The sequence below is a fragment of the Miniopterus schreibersii genome, assembly GCF_964146895.1.
Source record: "Miniopterus schreibersii genome assembly, chromosome: 9".
NCBI classification, from domain to species: domain Eukaryota; kingdom Metazoa; phylum Chordata; class Mammalia; order Chiroptera; family Miniopteridae; genus Miniopterus; species Miniopterus schreibersii.
Window position 1 is genome coordinate 76,112,780 of NC_138118.1, and position 20,856 is coordinate 76,133,635.

The following is a 20,856-nucleotide window of genomic DNA, read 5'->3' on the forward strand; positions in this document are numbered from 1 at the left end:
AGGTATTAGGGTACTGATGCAAAATAGTGAGGTGATGTGGTCACAGTCCTGACATTGGCATTAGACAACTTTTAGCTCAAGTCTCAGCTCCACTGGCACATTTAGGCAGGTAACCATATTCCCTGAATCAGTTTCTTCATCCATAAAATGGGTATAAGGGAAGTGCCTATTTCATAGTGTTACTGAAAAGATGAAATGAATTAACATCTGTGGGACACGTAACACAAGGCACAGCACAGCATATGTGGTCAATAAATGTTAGCTAATGATGACAGATACTGCGTATATATACACACATGTATATTCACATATGTATATATGTCAACATATATGTATATGTGTGTGTATGTATGCATTATTATATATGCCCATAAGATAGATATGATAGCTACAAAATATGGGGGGAAATCAATTTCTACAAATTCTAACATAGAGGATACAGAAGGCCATGGTATTTCACAAGCAATGAATAGAGTGGGGAACTAGAATGGCTAGCTAAAGGACATGCCATTGAGATGGAAACGTTGATGAAAAGTCCAGCCTATTGCAGGCATCACCTCCTTCCCCCCAGCTGGCCAGGTAGAACCAGAGCATCTCCCAATGTTATTTTACTAGTCCTGTGGGTTCTCACGAGTACACAGTGAGTAGTAAGTTTTCACCACCCAGCTTAGGCCTGGACTAGGGGAGACAAGTGGGGCACCCACAGCTCAACATCTACGGAGGCCCTCGCTCTCCTGGCTGTGTAATCACATGCCCCTTAAATTTTGCACCCTGGGCACCCCATTTGTTTTAACCTAGACTAGTCCAGTCACCACACTTTGCCTAAAGGGACAGTGGGGATTTGGTGGATTACCTCTCAGCCACAGTCATCCCCAGAGCCTGCTTTCTCTCGCTTCATCAGTGGCCTAGCTCTCTGGAGCGGAATTGCTCCCCTGGCCAGTCCTGTTCAACTACTGCGCCACGTCCTGGCTCCACTCAACACCAGACAACGAATTCAGTGCAGTCTGGCAACACCATTGGGCTTTGATCCTGTACGCTAAGGACTCCCAAGAAAACAGAGGCCCGGAAATAGGTGCTTCCATCACTGGCCTATTGCTGGGATAGAGTCTGGCCCGGGTGCCATGACCCCAGCCTGGTAGTCCAGTAAGGCCTTTGTGGAGAAGCTAACGCCTGAGCTGAGGAGTGCATTCATTCATTCACTCATTCATTTATTCCACAAATATTCATTGAGTGTCAGCTGCCTTTCAGAGACTGCGATAGGGTCAAGTGATTCAATGACACACACATTTTAAAGATGGAGGAGCTGGGAGGGAAAAACAACAACCCTATGGCAGACAGAATCAATAATGATATTTTAGGGCTGATCAAAAGGCTCTTACAACTTCCCAATACCTACCTAAGGTTTCTTGATGCCTCCATCATTAGAAATGCATTCCTCTGTCTGAGTCACAGTCAATATTGCCATGTCAGAGCATTCACAAATAGGTTTCAACACAGGAAAGGCCAGCAAGTTGCCTGAGGGTATTTGGTGCCAGGGCTGGGATGCTGGAGCTGCAGTAGGTAACCAAGGGCTGACACTCCCTTGATTACACCCTGGAGTGGTTGCTGGGAGCCGCCCTTAGCAGGCCCAACCATCTAAACCAGCTAATCCCGCACAGTTCAGGATGTACCCTGCCAGGGTTCGCCCAGACAGCCCCCCAGCCTCTGTCCACCGTGAAAACACGGGACACCCAAGTCGAAGGGAAAGCTGAATGACAGCCATGGGGGTGTGCAGCGGTCTGTGACCGGAAGGCTCGCTGGAAGCAATTTGCAGAGGAGGCCCTAGCAAACCACCTGGCTGGTTATTGTAAATTAAAAGAGGAAGAGATGCCCCCTTTTTTCTGAATAATTTTTAATACTAGGTTTATGGTTGGGTACATGTGATAGTCATTACAGCTTATTTAACTCTGAAATTATCTGGCCTCTCCAACTCCTCTGGGACTGTGGGAATCACGGGTTCACTTTAAAAAACAATGTCTGAAAGGAGATAATATGCTTTTCCTTGCTAAGAATCAATTCAAACCCCAAAGAAAAAAACAACCCTCTCTCTCTAGGAAGGACGGTTTTCGCTTCTAATATTTGCCGTGTGTGTCCATAGTGCTTGAGCTCCGAAATTCACCCAGGCGCACAAAGTTTACTGTGGTCGGCTGTTGCTCCCCTCAGCCCCCCAGTCCAAGCTGTGCCTTTTCTAGCGGGTGGTTTTGGAGACAGTCCAAGCGCGTTCTGAACTCTGGGCTCAAATCTCAGAGGTTTGTGCTTCTTTGGAGCCGAACATTTCCTCGGGAGCCTGGAGCATGTGAGTGAGTTACAGGGAACAGCTGCAAGGTACCCGCCACCCTCTCCCCAAGGATGACATGTCCTGAAGGAGGGTGTTGCAAGCATTCCTGAGCAAGCCAGCTAATCTGGGGGCCTCGCCTGTTGGCCAGGGTCTGCTTCTAAGAAGGATCCCTCTGGAATTACAGCATCTCACACTTCTTTCTGCGAAGCCCCTGGCCTTCAGAAGAGCAGTTAGGACTAGGAGGGGACTGTCAGGGAGAGGCACCAAGAGGGCCAAATGGGTGAGAAGGAAGCTCTTGAGTTGGAGGGGAATTTCCTTTGGGGAACAGGATATTTTCTATCATCAGGGGCTCACAGGAAGGAAAACGGGAAAGCAGGGTTTCTTTTCAAGTGGGGAGAAGCTGGGCAGCAGGGAGAGTGCCTGATGTGGAAGGGCAGGGCCATGCTGACCCTGCGACCTGCACGTGCAAACGCAAACACGCAGACCCCTGGAACTCTGAAACCGACTCTCACTCAGGCCAGCATCCAGACAAGTTCTGCTGGAATGTCAGCGTGTCCCGGTACATTGTTGGCTTGACAGCATCCTCGTCGGGTACAGGGCCCTTGGAGTCTGGTTGGGTTCTGGAAACACCAAAACCACTTGCCAAGTTACTCCCTGATCTGAGGCACTCTCCCCACCTCGGAACCTCTCATCCCTTCCTCCTCTTGGCAGGAGCCAAGATGCTGGCCTATCTCATGAGAGGTCTGCGCCTGGCTTTGGTCAGAGCTGTCATCTCCTTTGTTACGCTCCAAGGAAGGCACAGGGAAGAGACCTTTACATAGTCTTCACCTACAGCACAGGGTCCCTTTTACCTGCTCCATAGGGGGGGAAAAAGCAGTGGGGCACTTTCCAGCAGTTTAGCCCAGCCCCTGGGACATGGTCTAACAAAAATCCAAGAGAGAGCATTTTCCCATTGAGATGCCAGGACGATGTCAGTTTGAAAAATTCTACCTCATATCCATTTTGATATGCCTCATAACGTAAAGAAAACATTTAGCCCTGGCCAATGTGGCTCAACTGGTTGAGAGTCGTCCCATGCACCGAGAGGGCGCCGGTTCGATTCCAGGTCAGGGCACATGCCTGGGCTTCAGCCTTTATCTGTGGGAGGCAGCCGATTGATGTTTCTCTCCCTCGCTCTCCTGCTCCCTTCCTTTCTCTCTAAAATCAATAAAAACTTAAAAAAAAAAAAAATTAAATATGAAAACCAAGGCAAGTTGTGGGGAGTGGAGGAGGGAACGCAAAAATCCTCAGCTGTGCATTAATCAACAGGGTCAGTGGCTTTTACAAAAAGGAGAAAGTCTTTATGTAAAATCCCCTCAACCTGCCTGGAAGGGGAAAGGCTCGCAGGAGTGAATGAAGATTTTGTTTTATTTACTCCCAGCGTCAGAAGAAAAATCGATAGCTGCTTGGCGAGTCAGACGTAAGTGAGTTATACAGGCCACTGGCATGGTGGACCCAACTTTATAACAACCACATTTGCCGCTGTCAGGCCAGGGGCTTCAGTGGCGCCAGCTGTAATTACGGCTGATCACCTCTAATTCAGAGCTGCCGGCCTTGATAAAGGTGTCACCGGCGCAGCTGTGGCATCAGCATCAATTGGGGATGTCGTGCTCCGGGCCGGCTGCTGGAGAAAGCGCCTCCCCGCCCGGGCCCCAGGGTCAGGCGGGCTGCTGGGCAGACTGGCTGTTTAACTCCTCACCTTGAGTGCTGATGTCCCCGAAGCCCTGATTTAAATTCCAAGGGACTCAGATGGACAGCCCTGTCCCCTAGCAGCAGACATCTTTCGTAAGCTCCGAGATTTCTCTGAAAGCCTGGTTTAGAGGTGTGGATTGTCCCTGCTGGGCAACGTGTAAAGGGACACATGATTGTATCACTGGTCCCGAGAGCACTGAGAGGCAATAGTGACAGGACACTAGGGAGGCTTAAAAATACATAAATAAATAAATAAATGGCCACCCCACGCCTTTCTTCTGCTTTTGTGGTATTTAAAAAAAAAAAAAAAAAATTCTAGGGAACTTCCCATTTTTAAAAATTACTTTTTTGTTTTCTTTTTGAAGGAGATACGAAGGGTGAGGGGAAGAGAAAGGGGAGAGAAGATAGAACTAACAAGTGGGACTGAAGAACAGTGCCAGAGGGAGTCCTGAGCAGGAGAGGTGGGACGTGAGGGGCAGAGTGCCACCACTGAAAGGACTCCCCTGTCCCTCCTGAAGGATAGTGTCTGAGTGCCCACCCCAACACCCGGGCTGTTTCTCCGTAATTTAAAGAGACACAGGGACTGTTTGTTCCCCCTGGGTCCTTGTAAACTCACAGCCAGCCACGGGGCAGCACCCCCTCCCCCCAGCAAGTGCGGGGACAGATGGCTGGTCTTCGTTTGAGGGGAGCGTAGTTTAACTCCCCCTCCCGCGGACAGCTCACCTGAGAGCGGAGTGCTAATCTCAGAAAGACAAACTTGGGGTTTGGCAACCAGGGTCCTTTCCCTTCAGCACCAACGTGGGCCAACGGAGAAGTGACTGCTGATTTCCCAGTTCCCAGTGGCTCCAGAGGCAGGCGCGTGTTTGGCCCACAAGTGGGGTTGCCCTTGTTGACAGGGGGGTCAGATGCAAGAAATCTCCGGAGGCCGGGCGGTTGGCATTCAGCAACAGAAAATCCCATCCAGCTGGGGGGGAGCGGGGGAAGGCCCTGGGCCACGGAAACCCTGTTACTGTCAGCAGAGGCTGGTCACCTGTCTTGGTTTTTCATTCCCACCCGCTCCTTCCTTCCAACCTGCGGGCTTTCACCCATCTCTCCGTGGGTCTCCGTGGCGATTTCCCTTTCTCCAAACACACGGGCCTTTTTTTTTTTTCTCCCCCCCACCAGTAATTTTGTAAAAAACTTTTACCGGAACCTGTGGACCCCTGCCAGCAGAACTGCCGGTCCCTGTCTGAGTGCTACGCAGCTGCTGGGCCAACCCCAGGCGGCACTGTTTCCCCCTCTGTTTACACGTTTCTAAGGGCAATTGCACTGGGAAGGCTCTCGGAGTCTGGAACTCAGCCTGGGGCTGTTTTGGTTACATTGAAGTTTTTGCTTCACTTCTGCCAGATTTAAATGGTGACTTCACCAGCAACTGAGCTAAAACGGAGGAGGGGGAGGAGGGCGAGCCCAGGAGAAAGAGCGAGGAGCGAGCGAGCGGAGGGAGAGCCAGAGCTCGCTCGAGAAGGGCCAGCGCATTACATCACCGCTTGGCCTGGAATCAAGTGGGAAGGATATGACTCACTCAGGCTAGTTAAGCTTTGGCTCAAATTCTACACACACTCATTCCAGAGCTCTCATGTTCTGCACCTCAGGAGGGAATTCAGCCTCAGTGATGTCCATGAGGTTTGTTTGTAATTTTATTTTCTTTTTTCCGACTTTCTACATTTTGGGGGGCGCTGACCGCCTCCTGGTCTCGAGCCCCGGGCCTCCTCCTCTTCTGCCTTCCCCCCTTTCTGCCCGGCTTTGTTTCCCCTCTCCCCGCTCCTCTGTCCCAGCCCCTCGGCTCCTCCGCCTGTCCCTGTCCCCGGCCCGGTCCCGGAGAGGCATTTCTTTCCACTTCCATGAGAGTTTTTGTTCTAGCCCCGCGCGGCCTGAAGGAGCTGAGCCGAGGCCGGGCGGGGAAGGCCGGCAGCGCCAGGCAGGGCGACAGGAGCAGGGAGGCCACAGACTAGAAAAGCGAAGCGAGAAAGAGCAAACTCGGGCGAAGTTTCTTTGCTGCGGTGTCGCTGCTAATCGGAGGAGACAGGGAGAGAGTTAAAATGCAGGAACCAATCGCCTGAATGGTGATGTAATGCGAGAACCGCAGGGTAGTTAAGTAATGTGAGAGCAAGGGGGTCAGGGTTGCAAAGCAGTTACCTGCTCTCAAGGGGTTTTCAGTTTATTATCAATTGCAGGGACTGTAGCTGGCTTCAGACTGCAATCTCTAATTATTCACAGACGCCCCTTTTTTATCTTTTATTATTAAAAGTAAAACTGTATTATGATATTTCAAAAATGATATGATGATATTATCACAGCTGTGTATTATTTTCCACCAGGATTCTCTCTCTCTCTCGCTCACTCTCTCTCTCATGGCTCAAAACGGTTGTCTTTTCATAAAAGGTCAGAGTGAAGTGACGGTGGGAGTCAGGGTGGCTTTCTGAGTGTAACTGGTGAATTGCAAATGCCTGGAAAACTATTTGGTGTGTTGTGCTGGGTAGGAAGAGCTGGGCTGTTGCATTTATTACTCAGAGTACATTGCAGGTTTTTAAAGCAAGTAGCATACGATGGTCCTCAGAAGTAGCTGCAGTCTTTCGCCTCTCATTCCGGCTGACGTTAACGGCGATCGTGCAATAGGCTTGAGAATTTTAACTCTCTGTTGTTTCACTTGACAATCAGCTCCGTCCAGGGCTACCTTAAACACTTTTATGCTCCCGAGTGAATTTTAAGATGATCTGTTGCGGTTGTGGCAGGGATGGTGAACACTTCTTGCTTGATTTGTCTAGAGAAAGTGAGTTAATATTGTAAGGAACCGGTATGAAATAGATGGAGAGAGGGGCAGGTGATGCTGTTCTTCATGTTTTAAGGATCTGAAAGAGAGAGTTTTACGTTTTGAAAATTATCTCTACATTTCTGTGTATTTCATGAAATATAGTCAGTCCTGGGCTTCGCTTCCTGGGCTGAGTGCTTTCTGAAACCACCCAGCGCGATTAGATGGTTATACACTGAAGCTCCCTGCAGTCAGGAAGCCAGCCCCTGAGACCAAGACCTCTGACCGCGGCTACTCCAGAACTTCCTGGGCTCAGTTAGTCTTCACCATCATAAAGCTTGATGCAGACCAGGGCATGGGATGCATACCAAAAAAGTGTTTATTTTTTTTTATTTAATGCATATTTGGGATATAATTAATCATGACTTTCTATGAATCTTCTCCCCTCCGTTTTTTGGAAGAGATGGAAGGGGGAGGGTAGTCAGAGGTACTTTTTTGTAAGAAACAGCACGGTGTGGTAGAGGTCAAGGGGCTTGAGTGTCAGTCCTAATGACCTTGAGCAAGTCATTGAAACCATCTGGGCTCTATTTTTAAATGAAAGAGCAGACCAGGTGGGCTGGAAGCCTCTCCCCCCACGTGGGGGACCAATCTGAGATAATCTCTGAAGTCCCTTGTAGCTGGAGAGTTCTCTGTCTGCGTCCCTGTTCTGTACAAGTGTTGCTAAAAGGTATTTGTCACAGCTTTTCAGAGAAAAGTACATTTGAAATCCAGGTGAATGAGTGCTTTAAAGGGAATGAATGGGCAGGGTGAAAAGGGACACATCTTTCCCCACTTTTGAAGGTTGGTTTTTGTTGTGTTTTTGTGTTTTTTTTTTTTTTTTTTTTGCTTCTTGGCATGAAGATTTCTCTTGGGGTGAAATTCTTAGTTTTCAACTGCTACCTGCAAGGAGTCCTCAATAAGAGATCATGGCCTAGGTGAGTCTGTCCAAAGAGGGCCGGAATACAGGGTCTGTTTTATTTACCTGCCCAGGAACCTTTTCTAAAAGACCACACACATCCCTCAGATTCAAGACATAGAGCCCAAAATGCAGGGGTATTTATGCTTCATTTACTCCTATGATGCAGAACTGTGATTGTAACAAATTTATTTCCCCCCAAAGGTTGCATGACTCCTTGATATGTTTCTGTAATCTTTACATAAACTCAAGTTCTCAGATGAGATTGAAGGTGACATTTTAAAACCTTCAAAGAACATGAAAGGCAAAACTATATGGGCTTGTTCGAAAGATAATTTTTCCAAACAATACCCCCATTCTTCAGCCAAATTCCAGGGTAGTAGCTTTATTGCAAAGTATGTATTTATGGACCCAGCTTAATTGTACACAGGGAAGGACCGCAACTGTGCCTCTCTGAGAGGTGGGGAAGGGTCACCCAGAGCTGAAACAAAACAAGTGGTGAAGGTTATTAGTCACTGGGCAAAACTCATCAGTGCCAAGTGTATGCTTGGGACTCTTCAGGAATAAAGAGAGCTCGATCTTTTTAGAGCATTGCAATTTATGTGGACTTGGCTCTGACTTGCTTGCCCATAATCAGAAATATCCTGCTTGTGACTGACAGAGAGGCAGGCAAGCGTGGGCCCAGCCCTGATCCTGAGTTGCCTCACCCATCCCCTTGGTAACCTGGAGGGGTGAGAATCATTGGCTCCACTGTTGGGAGATTGTTTTGTTTGTAGTTTTTGTTTTGATTATTGCTGTTTGTTAATTGAGATAAGTGTAGGCTTACATGCAGTTATAAGAAATAATACAGAGAGATCCCCCATATCCTTTACCCAGTTTCCCCCAGTATCACAACCAGTGCACTGCCATTGATACAACCCACTGCTCTTACTCAGCTTTCCCCGGTCTTACTTGTACTTATTTGTGTGTGTGTTGTTTATATCACCGAGGATCACTGAGGCTCAGACCTGCTCTTGTTCATGGGAGCTCTAACTAACCCCTTATGTCCAGGTCGCACTAGGTCTATCTTCCATCACTGACCAACTTTCCATATGAGTCCCTGGAGTCAGGCCTCAACTGTGAGCAGGTAAAGGGGAGGCAAAGCTTTGATGGCAGGACAGAGGGGCACAAATCTATCCCCTCCATATGCCAGGCAAAGAGCAATGTCAACTGGTCGAGCCTGCGTTTGACCATAAGCCAGTGTGGACTCAGCATCCTTCCTCTTGCGCCCCCATTGTTTCCCTGGTGGACACATGTGTGGCATGAAGAAGCTGATGACATCGGGGGAGCAGGCACCTGTTGATTAGATAAGAGCGTGGGGTCTCCTGAAAAGAGTGTCTTGGCTTTGGGGGTCAAAATGCCTGGGTTGAAATTAACCTTCCACTTCCTAGTTGTGTGACTTGGGCAAGCCACCTAACCTCTCCGTGCCATAGTTTCTACCTTTGTAACATGAGGATAACCATGCCTGCCACGTGGAGTTGTGAGGGGTGGATGTACATTTGAAGGCCCCCGGCATACAGTGAGGTCACAGGAACTAAGTCTTAGCCGCTGCCATCATGAGGATGCCAGTGAAGGATCCTCCTGGCACCAGGGGACTGATCTCAGGCTCTCCCAGGCATCTGGTTCCCAGCATCATTCAGGCTCTGCCTTCTCCAGCCTCTCTTCTTTTTATTCAGAAAATCAAGTGGGTCTGAGATTACATCAGATACTAGAAACAGAAGTAAAGGCACATTCCGATTAAAGGGAGGTGAGAACCAGCACTGATAAAACCTGCGCAATTTCCAGAGACCCGAGCGGAGGGGCAGGTGCGCACAATGCCGGCTGGAAAAAAGCCCTTCGCTTCCCCATTCATGCCCGGCGTGGCTTTGTGAGTGGGAAAATGAACTGAATTGGAGATGAGTGAGCTCAGTCATGAGAACCGGATTCCGCTCCGGGCTTGACCGAGCGCAGTTTCTATTTGGAAGGGCATGCGTGTGTAACTCGGATCTTCAGCTGGGCAAGGCTTTTTAAGCTTGCTGCGGCGTCTCACGTATCTCTTCTGATGGTAAAAGATGACACTGTAGAGATTGAAGAGGAGGGGATCTCCAAGGTGGCAAATGGGAAAGTGTGACGACGGTGAAGTTGGTGGGATTACCTAACAGCGATGGGCCGGAGACTTACGTCGCGTGTTCCGTCCTCGGATGGCCAAGTCTGTGCTGGAAATGGGCGCTGGGCTGTCTCCAGCCACTTGGTAAATATGCCTTAGATTTTACCTAGTGTGCGCCGGGCAGGGAGCCCAGATGAAGAGGCAGAGCTGCACGTGGACGTGAGAACAAGCACTGTCGTGTGTGCCCAACACAGAGTAGGGTGGGCACATCTGGCTCTGCATTTAAAAAAATAAGAACGGAGAAGCAGTGGGTGAAACATGGGCTTCTCCTTCCTGCTCTCCTTTCATTTCATTTTCATGCGCCTCTGACCTTCGAAAGGGGCTCCTTTTGCACAAATTGCAGAAAGATGTGTGTGCAAGGACCCAAAGGAGCAGTCCTGGCGGGGGGAAGGGGGGAATAGGCGAGAGGGGGAAGGAAAATGGGTGGCTTTGATTAACGTGGGCCAGGCCAAGGAAAATTCTGTGGTCCAAATTTAGGTGTGTGATTTTTCAACAGACTTAGCTAGTCTGGTGGAAACGGCCGCTGTCGGGCTTGGTGCTCTCCGAGGCGTGTATCCAGGAGCTTGGGCTGCAGCAAGGGCAGTTCCTGACTTTCCATCCTTGAAAACTGAAATTGACTCTCCTGAGCGCTCCAAAGTCCACTGCCCGGTACACACACACTTCACAACAAGCCCATAGATCTTTCCTTCCTGTACCTGCCCTGGCAGGAGAGCTTATTCAATGATTGATGAAGCGCTGCTGCACCCAAGAAGAATTAATCAATAGTTCAGATCACTGTGGAGAACGCGACAGTAGTTACACAATAGCCAAGACTCATCGAGCTATCAGCAGTCTTCCTCTCCTTCACATGATACCAATAATTGAATGCTACCTTGTGATTTTTTTTTTTCTCTGCTGTCTGGAATGACTGAAATAGAACTGGATGTGGCCAAAAAAGCAAAGCCTGGAAAAAAAAACAATAATCAGGCTCCAAATGAATGCCAAGGTATCTATTAATGCATAGACTCAATCACTTATCTTAATGGGAGGTGGGAAATGGAGCCAAGACGCTGTGGTGTAAACTGGAATGACTACCATGGGTTGCTGTGTTGTAGGAGTCTATGTACTTTTTTTTTTCTTTTTTCTTTTAAATCAAGGATCTTCAAATAATTTTAAAGAATAGAAGTCGTGTTGAGCTGGACACATGAGCTAACATGGCAGAGCGGCCAGCTGGGCGTCTTGTAGCCTTGTGGGCCTGGTTACCCACTTGGCTCTTCCCCTCTGGCCGCAGTGAGGCCCGTGTCACTGCTAAGGGAAGGTCTGCAAAGCAGGCCCCTCTACAAAGGGGGAGCCTGTTTATTTGAAATCACGGCCCCTGAGATGGTGCCCTAGGAATCATTTTGGAGTCAGACAGATCTGTGTTCAAACTCTGGCTTTGCCACTTGCTAACTGTGTGACTTTTAACAATGTGTTGTAAGCTTCTGAGTCTCAGTTATTTCACCTATGAAATGGGATCCCTGAGATAGGACTAGAATATACTTAGCATAGTAAATATTCAGTAAATGTTAGTCATTTAATAATGGGACCAGTTGACTTTTAGGAAAAGCTTTGGGCCATTAATAATGTAGAGAGAAATACTGCCATTTAGCAATTCCTCCCCGGAAAGGTAAACTGAGTCACAGAATGAGGGTGAGACTGTGAGCAGGAGGAGAGGTGAGGAGAGAATCACAGCACTGCCTCTATACTATGTGACCATCTCTTGGTTGGCCAGAAAATGAGGTTGAAGATCTCACCTTAAAGCGGTTTATTTCAGCGCCAACAAGAGCTGGGTCTTTTTTATTCCACCCCTTTCAGTTAAGGTTAGCTTTATTTTTTAGATGACATAAAACAGTTTTTCTTTGGCATCTGCCTCTTCTCGACCTTCTTATTTATTGTGACACTTCAGTCAGCTCAGCAACACTCTGCAAAAAAGGGCTGATCCCCTTTAATTCCTCTGGAATTAATCATAATAACAGCAATTATGATAAACCCATTTAGTATTAATGTAGATGTAAATTACTCTCGAGTTGCGTTTTCACCTTCAGCCTGGCTTTCACCAGCGTCCACCCTAATATGGATTGCACAGGCCTCTCTGTAGCCAAATTATTGTTCCTGATCAGATCTTGCCCTCGCTCAGTGCAGGCCGCCTGTTTGCCGTTTCCTTCCATCCAGGGCAAAGAGGAAGCTCCAGTGTACAGGTCACAGGGAACGTCACTGGACTTGGCTTCCCTCTCCCCATCCAGAACTTCCTTAGCAAGAGAATAATAATCCCATAATTCTAAACGCATTGATGGGCAGGAGCCTCAGCGATCTTTCAGCCCAACCCATTCACCTTACAGATTCAGAAACTGAGGCCACCCAAAGATGTGACAAATTATCCGGCGTTATAGAGCTATTTGGTGGCAGGGCCAGGACCTGGCTCTGACGCAGTGAGGAGCTCATTTCCTTTCTGCCGGACTCCTGGGCTTCCTGGTGCCAGGAACTCCATCTTCTTGCTCAAGTGTATGCTTCTGGGGCCTGTTTTGAGTTCTGGCTCATGGGGTTGGGGGGGTGGGGGGTGGGGGATAGGGGGTGGGGGGAACACAGAGAAAGGCTTCCATGTGTAGGGGCTCAGAGCAGTGACCAGTAGGCTCTGAGAAACTGGAGTTATTCAGAGCCTGAGCTGTGCAAAGACTCCACCCTCTGGTCTGGAGGGAGGGGTGGGGAGGCCAACCAGACGGCCTGCTTACTGCTTCCAGCCCCAGCTCCCTGGTGTCTAGTTAGTGGGTGGGGCCTGCTGTCCCTGGGCCCTACATGCGATGGGGTAACCGGCCAGGAGCCAGGCTCCCTCTGCTTCCCACCGCTCTGCGTCCCTCCCTCTCCCGGCACCAGCCCTCGATACACTGAGTACACGTCTGATGAGGACAGAGCTTGGAAGCCGCCCCAGAACCAGCACCCACCCACCTGCAGGATGTGACCTCTGGGCGCTGAAACTTGCCGCTTCCTCCCTCTCCCTCCCCACCTAGGCAACCGGTGGAGACCACAGTTCCCAGCACAGGCCGACTCTGCACTCTAATCCCAGAGAAACTCAGGCACTTTGTGACCACAGAAAACTTGTCACTTCATCACGATTCTGAAAAAAGAGAGCGAAGGGTAATTCATAGCTGCTCTGATGGCTTTGCGTCCCTTCTCACGGACACGGCGCTCAGCTGGTGAAGGGCTCAGCCCACTCTGATCTAGCAGTGCGTTGGGGGCTGTATTTTCCACAGTGTTTTATCTCGAGATCCTTCCCAGCCGGTGACCCCAGCTCACCCTCCCACAGCAACTACCCAGGTGCTGTGCTGCTGGCTTCCCCCAAGTCTCCACAGCTCCGTGTGCAGAGATGAACTATTTCACCTTCTGACCTTGCAGGGATGTTTCCACCTAATTAATGATTGTTAAGTGCTTGGAAAATGCACTTTGGAAATATGCTGGTGCTAACACGTCTGGGTCTCCCACCGAGCGGTTGCACTCTGTGCAAGTCGGAAATCATTCTTGTTGTTTGTAAATCATATTAAGATGAATGGGGCTCTTTTCTTAGCTAGGTGTCTGTCACCTCCTTTCCTTCCCCAGGACACATCCGTTCTTTGTCTGTTTCTCCCAATCTGTGTATGAAGCCACCTTTGGTAAATAGGCCAGTGGTTTGTAAGATTTCCTCCCCAATGTGAGAAGGGTCCCATTGGGTCTTTCCACCCACGCGGTCTTCAGCAAGGGAAATCGAAGATTGCTATTAGCTGAACTACCAGTAAAAGAAACTTGGTTTTCTGTATGGTTAAGTGACAATATTTTATAACACGGCCCAGTAGACTCACATGTGAATGTTTACATGTGTGTGTACAGTTTGATGAAACGATACTTAATCTTTACTCTGTAGAACGTTCTTGGGTATCTGACATTCTATTCATTTTTCTAAAATAACTGGTCATGTCGGATCAAACCGATAGCACTCATTTCTCACTAGTATACCCTCTAATGAATTGCAGCCAGAATTTGAGAAGTGTTGGCATAGTAGAAAGGTCGCTGGAATGCTGGACAGGGGTCAGGAGACCTGGGTCACTTTGCCAGCTCTGTTCCAATGCGAAGATTCCTTCCCCAGACCTCAGTGTTCTCATATAAAATTAAGGTATTTGTTTTCCAACTGAATTTGCCCTCAGAGTACTTTCTTTAAAATCCTCTTATGTAGTGATGGGAAAAAAACAAAATAAAGAAAAAAACCACACCTCCTCTTCTGTATGGAAAACAGAGCCCTGATTGGCCCATAGGTCTTTCCTTAACTCCCACCCCTTCCCACCCAGGAGACCTTGAAACACAATCCAAAAATGACTAAACTAGAAGTTTCACAAGTCCCTTCTAGTTGTGGCATTCAATGAGTCTTTTACTTCTTGGGTGATAGGTTTATCTAATGGAACACATCAGGTTTTGCGTCCATTGTTCTGAGCTAGGATTCGCAATTGGGAACCCCCAGAATCAATGGGAATGTTTGCTGTGAGACCACAGTTCTCAGCTTCGTAGTTTGTTCTTGGCTTCAGGGGACAGGTGCCTTCGGGAGGGGGTTTGAAAGGGTGGGTGCACGAGCCGGCAGGCGTGTGAGGAGGCTCCTTTATGTCATTGTGGCTGCTATTTCCCTGCCTCCTAAATTCAGCAGGTTCTTGATTTTTAGCACAGCTCCAATCATTTGGCTTACAGCTGGTAAAATACAATTTTCTGGTTCTCAGAAAGAACGGCTCTGTAGACGTATAAAAAGAGAAGCTCATGCGACTTCTTGAACATCAAATAGCTCTTACAAAACACCATTTTGATGAGTTAAGTGTAAATGAATCAGAAACATACGGATTAAATTTCCCTTGAAAGACACATGGGTTTAAGAATTAAGGGGGGGGGGTGCTTGGCAAGATGGATTTCAGGTTTTTGCCAAACCTCAAAATGTTTGAAAAATGGTTCGAGACATTTTTACTGAACACAGAATGCCACGGAGTTCACCCATCCCAGACATAATAGCGGATCTTTTTGACAACAACTCTATGACAAGAAAAAAGGTCTTGTGGGGCTTAGCCATTTTCTCAATTCTCCTTCCATACCGGCCCCCTCCACAAAAAACAAAACCTTTGTAGGGCTAAGAGAACTGTCTGATTGACAAACTAGTTTCAAGTCAGGCAATTACCAGAAAATAACCCCACAGCTTAAAAACACTTGGATTTTCCTCCCATACTTCCCCAAGCCAATTATACCATTTTCTAAGTGGAATAATACACTCTAGGGATATGCAGTGCTCGGTGTATTTTCTTCATCGGTGTCTAGAGCCACGCACGGTTAGTCGAGTCGTTTGTATGACATGACAATGCCAGCTTCTTTGGAGATGGGAAAAAAAGCATCCACCAAAAGCAAACAGATTGGAGGGAGATATCCATTGGTTTATTGAGACAGCCACAGTGTGGAAATGCTCTAAATGGGCCTCTCATTTCCTAAGCTATGTTAGAACTTCTCCACGCTTCGGGATTCTTGCTGGCATGAGCAAGTTCAGGGGCAGCTTATTACGGACACATGAGCTGATTATCTTATGAGAGTTAGGCGTCTTTTTTTTTTAATTCTCACCTGAAGATATTTTTTTTTTTTTTTTAGAGAGAGTGAAAGGGAAGGAGGAGGGGGGAGAGAGAGACACAGAGAACCATCGATGTGAGAGAGATACGGAGATACATTGATGGGTTGCCTCCTGCATTCTCGCCCCAATCGGGGCCGGGGATCGAACCTGCAACCTCAAGTGTGTGCCTGTGATGGGGAATCAAACCCGTGACCCTTCGGCCAGCCGGCCGGCACTCTAATCACTGAACCAAACGGGCCAGGGCTAGAGAGCTGGGTATCTTATGCACTTTTGAAATGCCCTGCAGTTATTTTTCACTACCTATTCCTACAAAAGCCGGCAGATGCTTTTACAGCTTCATTTTTCATATGCAAAAGCGCCGAAGGAGTGGCTTTTGAGCCAACTGCACACAGCAAAAAAGAGCCTGGCTGAGAAGGGTGGGGCTGGGCCATTTGCTCTGTGAAGCTACCTTGTCTCCTGTCCCTGTTTCATTTTCATATTTAAACCAGGATGGCCAAGGTTTGCTTGCCTGCTTCCTTCCTTCCTTCCTTCCTCTCTTTTCCCCTGAAAGAAGGGGTGCACTCGGGACTGCCGATGTCGACTTAGAAACTAGGAGATGACAATGTATTTTGCAAAAGGCTTCAAGTCAATGTAGAGTGAAAAAGAAAGCTCTCTATGCTGCAAGTAATGGGGAGATCTTCTTATTATCTGGTTAGCACAGCACCTCACATAATACTTTGAGATAGGTCTTTCCAGGAACCATAAGTAATTTCTTGCAAAAAGGGAGGGTAGAAGTCACAGGAAACACAGAAACTACTTTCAGTACCTCCCATGAAAATACTACATAACAGTGATTGTGAAAATGTACCCCCCCCTCATCTCATGCCTGTGTAGTTATTGAGCTGAAAGCAAGAAATAAGTGAAAACCAGAAATACTGGAGAGAAAACTCACTTATACAGCTTTCTGTCTTGAAAAAGACTTTAGAATCAGAAAAAGTAGAGGCCAATTCTGGCTCCAATTTTACCTTTTCCAACACAGCTTAATATTGGATAATAGGGCCCAGAGAGGTCCTTTGATTCTGTAAAAGGCTGAGCCCCTGCCCAGAGCTCCCAGTGCCTCCCTCCCACTCACCCTAAATCTCTCCCTTCTTTTCCAACACCTTGTAATTCAGAAAGGATCCAAGTCGTGCAGTCGAGTCCATCAAATGCTTCTCCTAGTTTGTAACTCAGCCACCTACAGGAATCACTGGAAAGTGAGATTTAAAAGTCTAAGTGGATGTAGTTCCCAGTTTGGCATCTCTGAGGGGATTGGCATGAATGGATGCGCGTCAGATCCCACGGATTTCTAGATAGGGTGTGTCACCATTCAAAGAGATTGTTTTCATCTCTCGTTACACTGCGAGCAGCAGGAACTATTTACTATCTTCTCAGCTGGTGTTGACACACTTCTACAACCTTGCCTTGCACAGAGCGTTCACTGGGCCTGGAGCCCCTACCACCAGTATCCCCAGTCTCTCACATACACATACATGATCACAAGTGCGCACATGCAGTGCAGGGCAATCTTCTCATCTTTCCTGGAGCAATTCTGTCTCCTCTTCTAGGACCCCTCCCCTGAAACCCCCAGGGGATTAGATATCACTCTGGAGCGGGGAAGACTCAGGCTCCTCCCGGTAAGCCCTGCCCTGACTCCCAGGCTTTGTCTGTTTCCCTAAATAGGTCATGACTTTTTTGAGGACAGGGACCATCTTTCATTCACTCTGGGCTCCCAGTGCAGTTCCTGAAACATAGCAGGAGCTGAGTAAATGTTTAAAACAATAAACTTTAAAAAATAATTTCAGTTGTGTTTCTGTTGGAGCATATTTTGATGCAAGCCACAAAAAGTAGGTGGGACGGAAATTACCCTCCTGAGGGCCCTCTGGGTCCCTAGTCCTCTTGGGAAATTCGAGGAGTCAAATGCAGGGGAGTTTTTGCTCAGAACAGCTCCCTGCTTGATTTCAACTTTCTCCCCTAACCTATGTTTATCTTCATGGTCTTATTTATATCTATTTCCTTTCGATAAAAATAGAGGCTCAAAAAAGTGAGTTGACCACACAAGGGATGGTACTTTAGGCTTGTGCCTGGGTTCACAGATGTAGTTAACACGCTGCCCTGCGTATGGAGAGCCAGCGAGATGCTTATTTTCTGAGTCATCTGACTTCTGAGTTTTCACTTTTTTAAGAGTATAATTAAGATAGGTTCCCAGGGATTAAAAAAAATTAGCGTGAGTAAAGCAGACAGTCTATATGTTGAGACCCATATAAGGAGATTTGTGGGCACCCGCCCAAATTGAGAGAAGCATTAAGAGCTATTCAAAACCTACTGAAATGTCAACACACTTTTGAAAAGGGTCCATTAGGGATGCAAATGTATGGTTCCCTGATTATGATAAGCACAGGAAAGAAAACAGTGAAACCCATTAGGAGGTTTTGAGAACTTGGTTTTGAAGAGTGGAGAAGGCAACTCTGGTTTCTGCTGAGGGCTGGGCTTCCTTTCTTTCCCTCGCCCTTCTCTGTGTTCAGAACCTATAATCCTTACGATTTAAATGACTCTAAAAATTCCTCCATTTTTAGATAAAGCCAATCAAGTCATCTGTAAATGGGCCGACTTTGAAATGCCATCGATGTCAGATAAAATTCATTTTAATAAGATTCATTCTCTGGGTTACAAACTGTAACTTGTTTGTGGAAAGATCTGACATTAGAAGCTCACTTCAGGCTTTTGATGTGTTTTAGTTTGTTCTTGCCGGGGTTCTTCTATAAAAGACTAATTGTAACTTAAAAATCTGTAATTTTTACTATATAGTCTTCTACAAATCGACTCATACAAAGAGTGTATTTCTATTTAATAATCATGTAGGGCTTTTCTGTGAAAATAACTGATCATCGAATGAGAAGGACACCTTTAATTCCGGCTGTCGGGAGTTATTCACACATGATGTCAAAAGATATTCATAGTAATGGATAAATTGGGGCATAATTTTTGTGTAATCACTCTCAATGTTAAAAAAAATTAATTGATTTTTCCATTTTCCTTGATGTGAAAGGAACTGTATCAATTTCCAGGACGTCATAAAACAAAATATTTAAAGTATGTTTCAAATAATAAAAAAAAGAAATCCTTAACTTAATAAAGATGTGGAATTCATTTATGAAGAAAAACACTGGCTGTGGACCAATACTCCAAAGAGTTTGCCAGAAGTCTGCAGTAGACAGTTATTCTTGTATGTCCACTCTGCCCCATCACTCCTGAGCCCATTCCATATTAAGAAAATGAATTCTCTCAGCCACGCTGGGCTTTGAAATCATTGATTTTGTTTACTTTGTTTTTAAGTGAAAAAACAGAAGATCTTTTTTCAGCTTTCTGCCTTATAAGGAAAGCAGTCCCAACCACTTGTAACTATTGCTCTTGGGCCCTCTTTTAACTAAAGAGGTTTGTTTGGCATATATATTCAAGGCTTGGGAATTTTACATAAAGTTATGGTTTTTGACCCTTCTGGAGAGCTTCGGCCATTGAAACTATTGGCAAAAAATGGAAATCACTGAACTATCATAAGAACAGTTGAATGCTTCAGCATTAACCTAAAACAAATTACAAGTCCTGGGATGAACGTTTCCATTTGGCATTTTTGCTTTTGTGCTTATCAAGAAAAATAGTCTCAGGCCTCATTCAGAAAGGCAGATCTATTACTAACAGCATGTAGGCAGATACGCGGGTACTTATATTGGATCACTTCTCTTAACTTCTAGAAACCCTTCCAGCTAGGTTATGGTATTCTATGCTCTCTTCCATCCAAATGGAGTAGACTATTCCAGAAGGTAAGCACAGATTTTTTCCAATGGGCAAAAGAAATCCAAATGACTGTACCTGTTGCAGCCAAAAGATACATAGGCTTCTCATCAGGGTGGTCTGAGTCGAATGCAATAGACTCACACAAAATAAATAATCATACCTATAAACATATCATTAGAAATAACATACGGAAAAGTACATGACCCTCTAAATTAGAGGCAACTCTAATTTGGGCATCAGAGAAAATTTTAAGAAAGTGATATTAAACTGTTGACTAAGAGTTGGTCAACAAAAGAGTAGATGATTAGGCCTTTCAGGCAAGGCAGTGGCATGTATTAAGGCCCTGGGGTGTGAAAGAGCTTGGCACGTTCTAGGAAATAAGTGAAAGCCAGGTGGATGGAACATATTCAGTCAGGTGACAAAGTGATACTACAGACACCAAAGAGGCAGAACATTTGAAGGATGATTTTATTAAATACTAAATACTGAGGAAAGCCGTGGAAGAATGTTGAGCAGTGAAATGTCATGATTAGATTGTTGGTTCAGGATCATTCTGGCTGCAATGCAGAGGTTGGATTGGAGAGGAGCAAAACTGGAGGTAGAAACTGTTGGAAGAACCGAGTGAGAGAAGATAGTGTTTTGGACCAGGATCTTGGCAGTGGGGATAGAGCCAAGTGGATGGATTCAAGGTGTTTTGGGGTGGAGTGGATAGAACTTGGTGAGTGATTGGCAGTAGAGAATGAAGGATATCAAAGTTAATGCCTGAATTTCACTAATTCACTCTTATCATATGTATGTGTGTATAAATACATACATACATATATAAACATATGTATACATATATATACATATACATACACACGTGTGTGTGTGTGTGTGTGTGTGTGTGTATATATATATATATAAAATGAGATTTATTATAAGGAATTGGCTCACACCAATTACGAAGGCTGGGAAATGCCGTGACCTGCTGTTTGCCAGCTGGAAATCCAGGAAAGCTGGTGGTGCAAATTTCAGTCCATGCCTGAAGACTTGAGAATCAGGAGCACTGTGATGTAAGACCCAGTGTAGAGCCAGAAGAAGACTGATACGTCAGTTCAATCAGTCAAGCAGAGAGAGAGAGAATTCAACCTTCCGCCCCCTTTTGGTTCGATTCATGACCTCAACAGATTGGATGGTGCCCACACCCCTTGAGGAGGGGCAGTCTGCTTTACTCGGTTTACCAAATCAGATGCTAGTCTATTCCAGAAACAACTTCACAGAGAAGCCTAGAAGTAATGTTTAACCAGATATCTTAGCATCCCATGGCCCAGCAAGTTGACACATGAGATTAACCATCCCAGGCACCACAGACAGGACCATCCATAGCACTCAACATAGGCACTTAGGGAATGTTAGCGCTTTAGCAGGTAGGGTCAGGTGGCATTTACTACTC

General features: G+C 46.6%; 1 protein-coding gene across 8 annotated transcripts in view; it reads left to right on the forward strand.

The window, feature by feature from the left end:
- The window catches only part of CREB5 (cAMP responsive element binding protein 5), a 362,526-nt gene that overhangs the window by 237,636 nt on the left and 104,034 nt on the right, over positions 1-20,856 (forward strand). Inside the window, exon 1 of one of the 8 annotated variants that reach the window (XM_081146790.1) lies at positions 5,629-5,710. The exons of the other annotated variants lie outside the window; for them this stretch is intronic. Within the exon in view, the coding sequence (XP_081002916.1) occupies positions 5,664-5,710 (47 nt within the window). The 5' untranslated portion in view covers positions 5,629-5,663. Of the gene's footprint in view, positions 1-5,628; positions 5,711-20,856 lie in introns of those variants that run through there. 8 annotated transcript variants of the gene reach the window in all.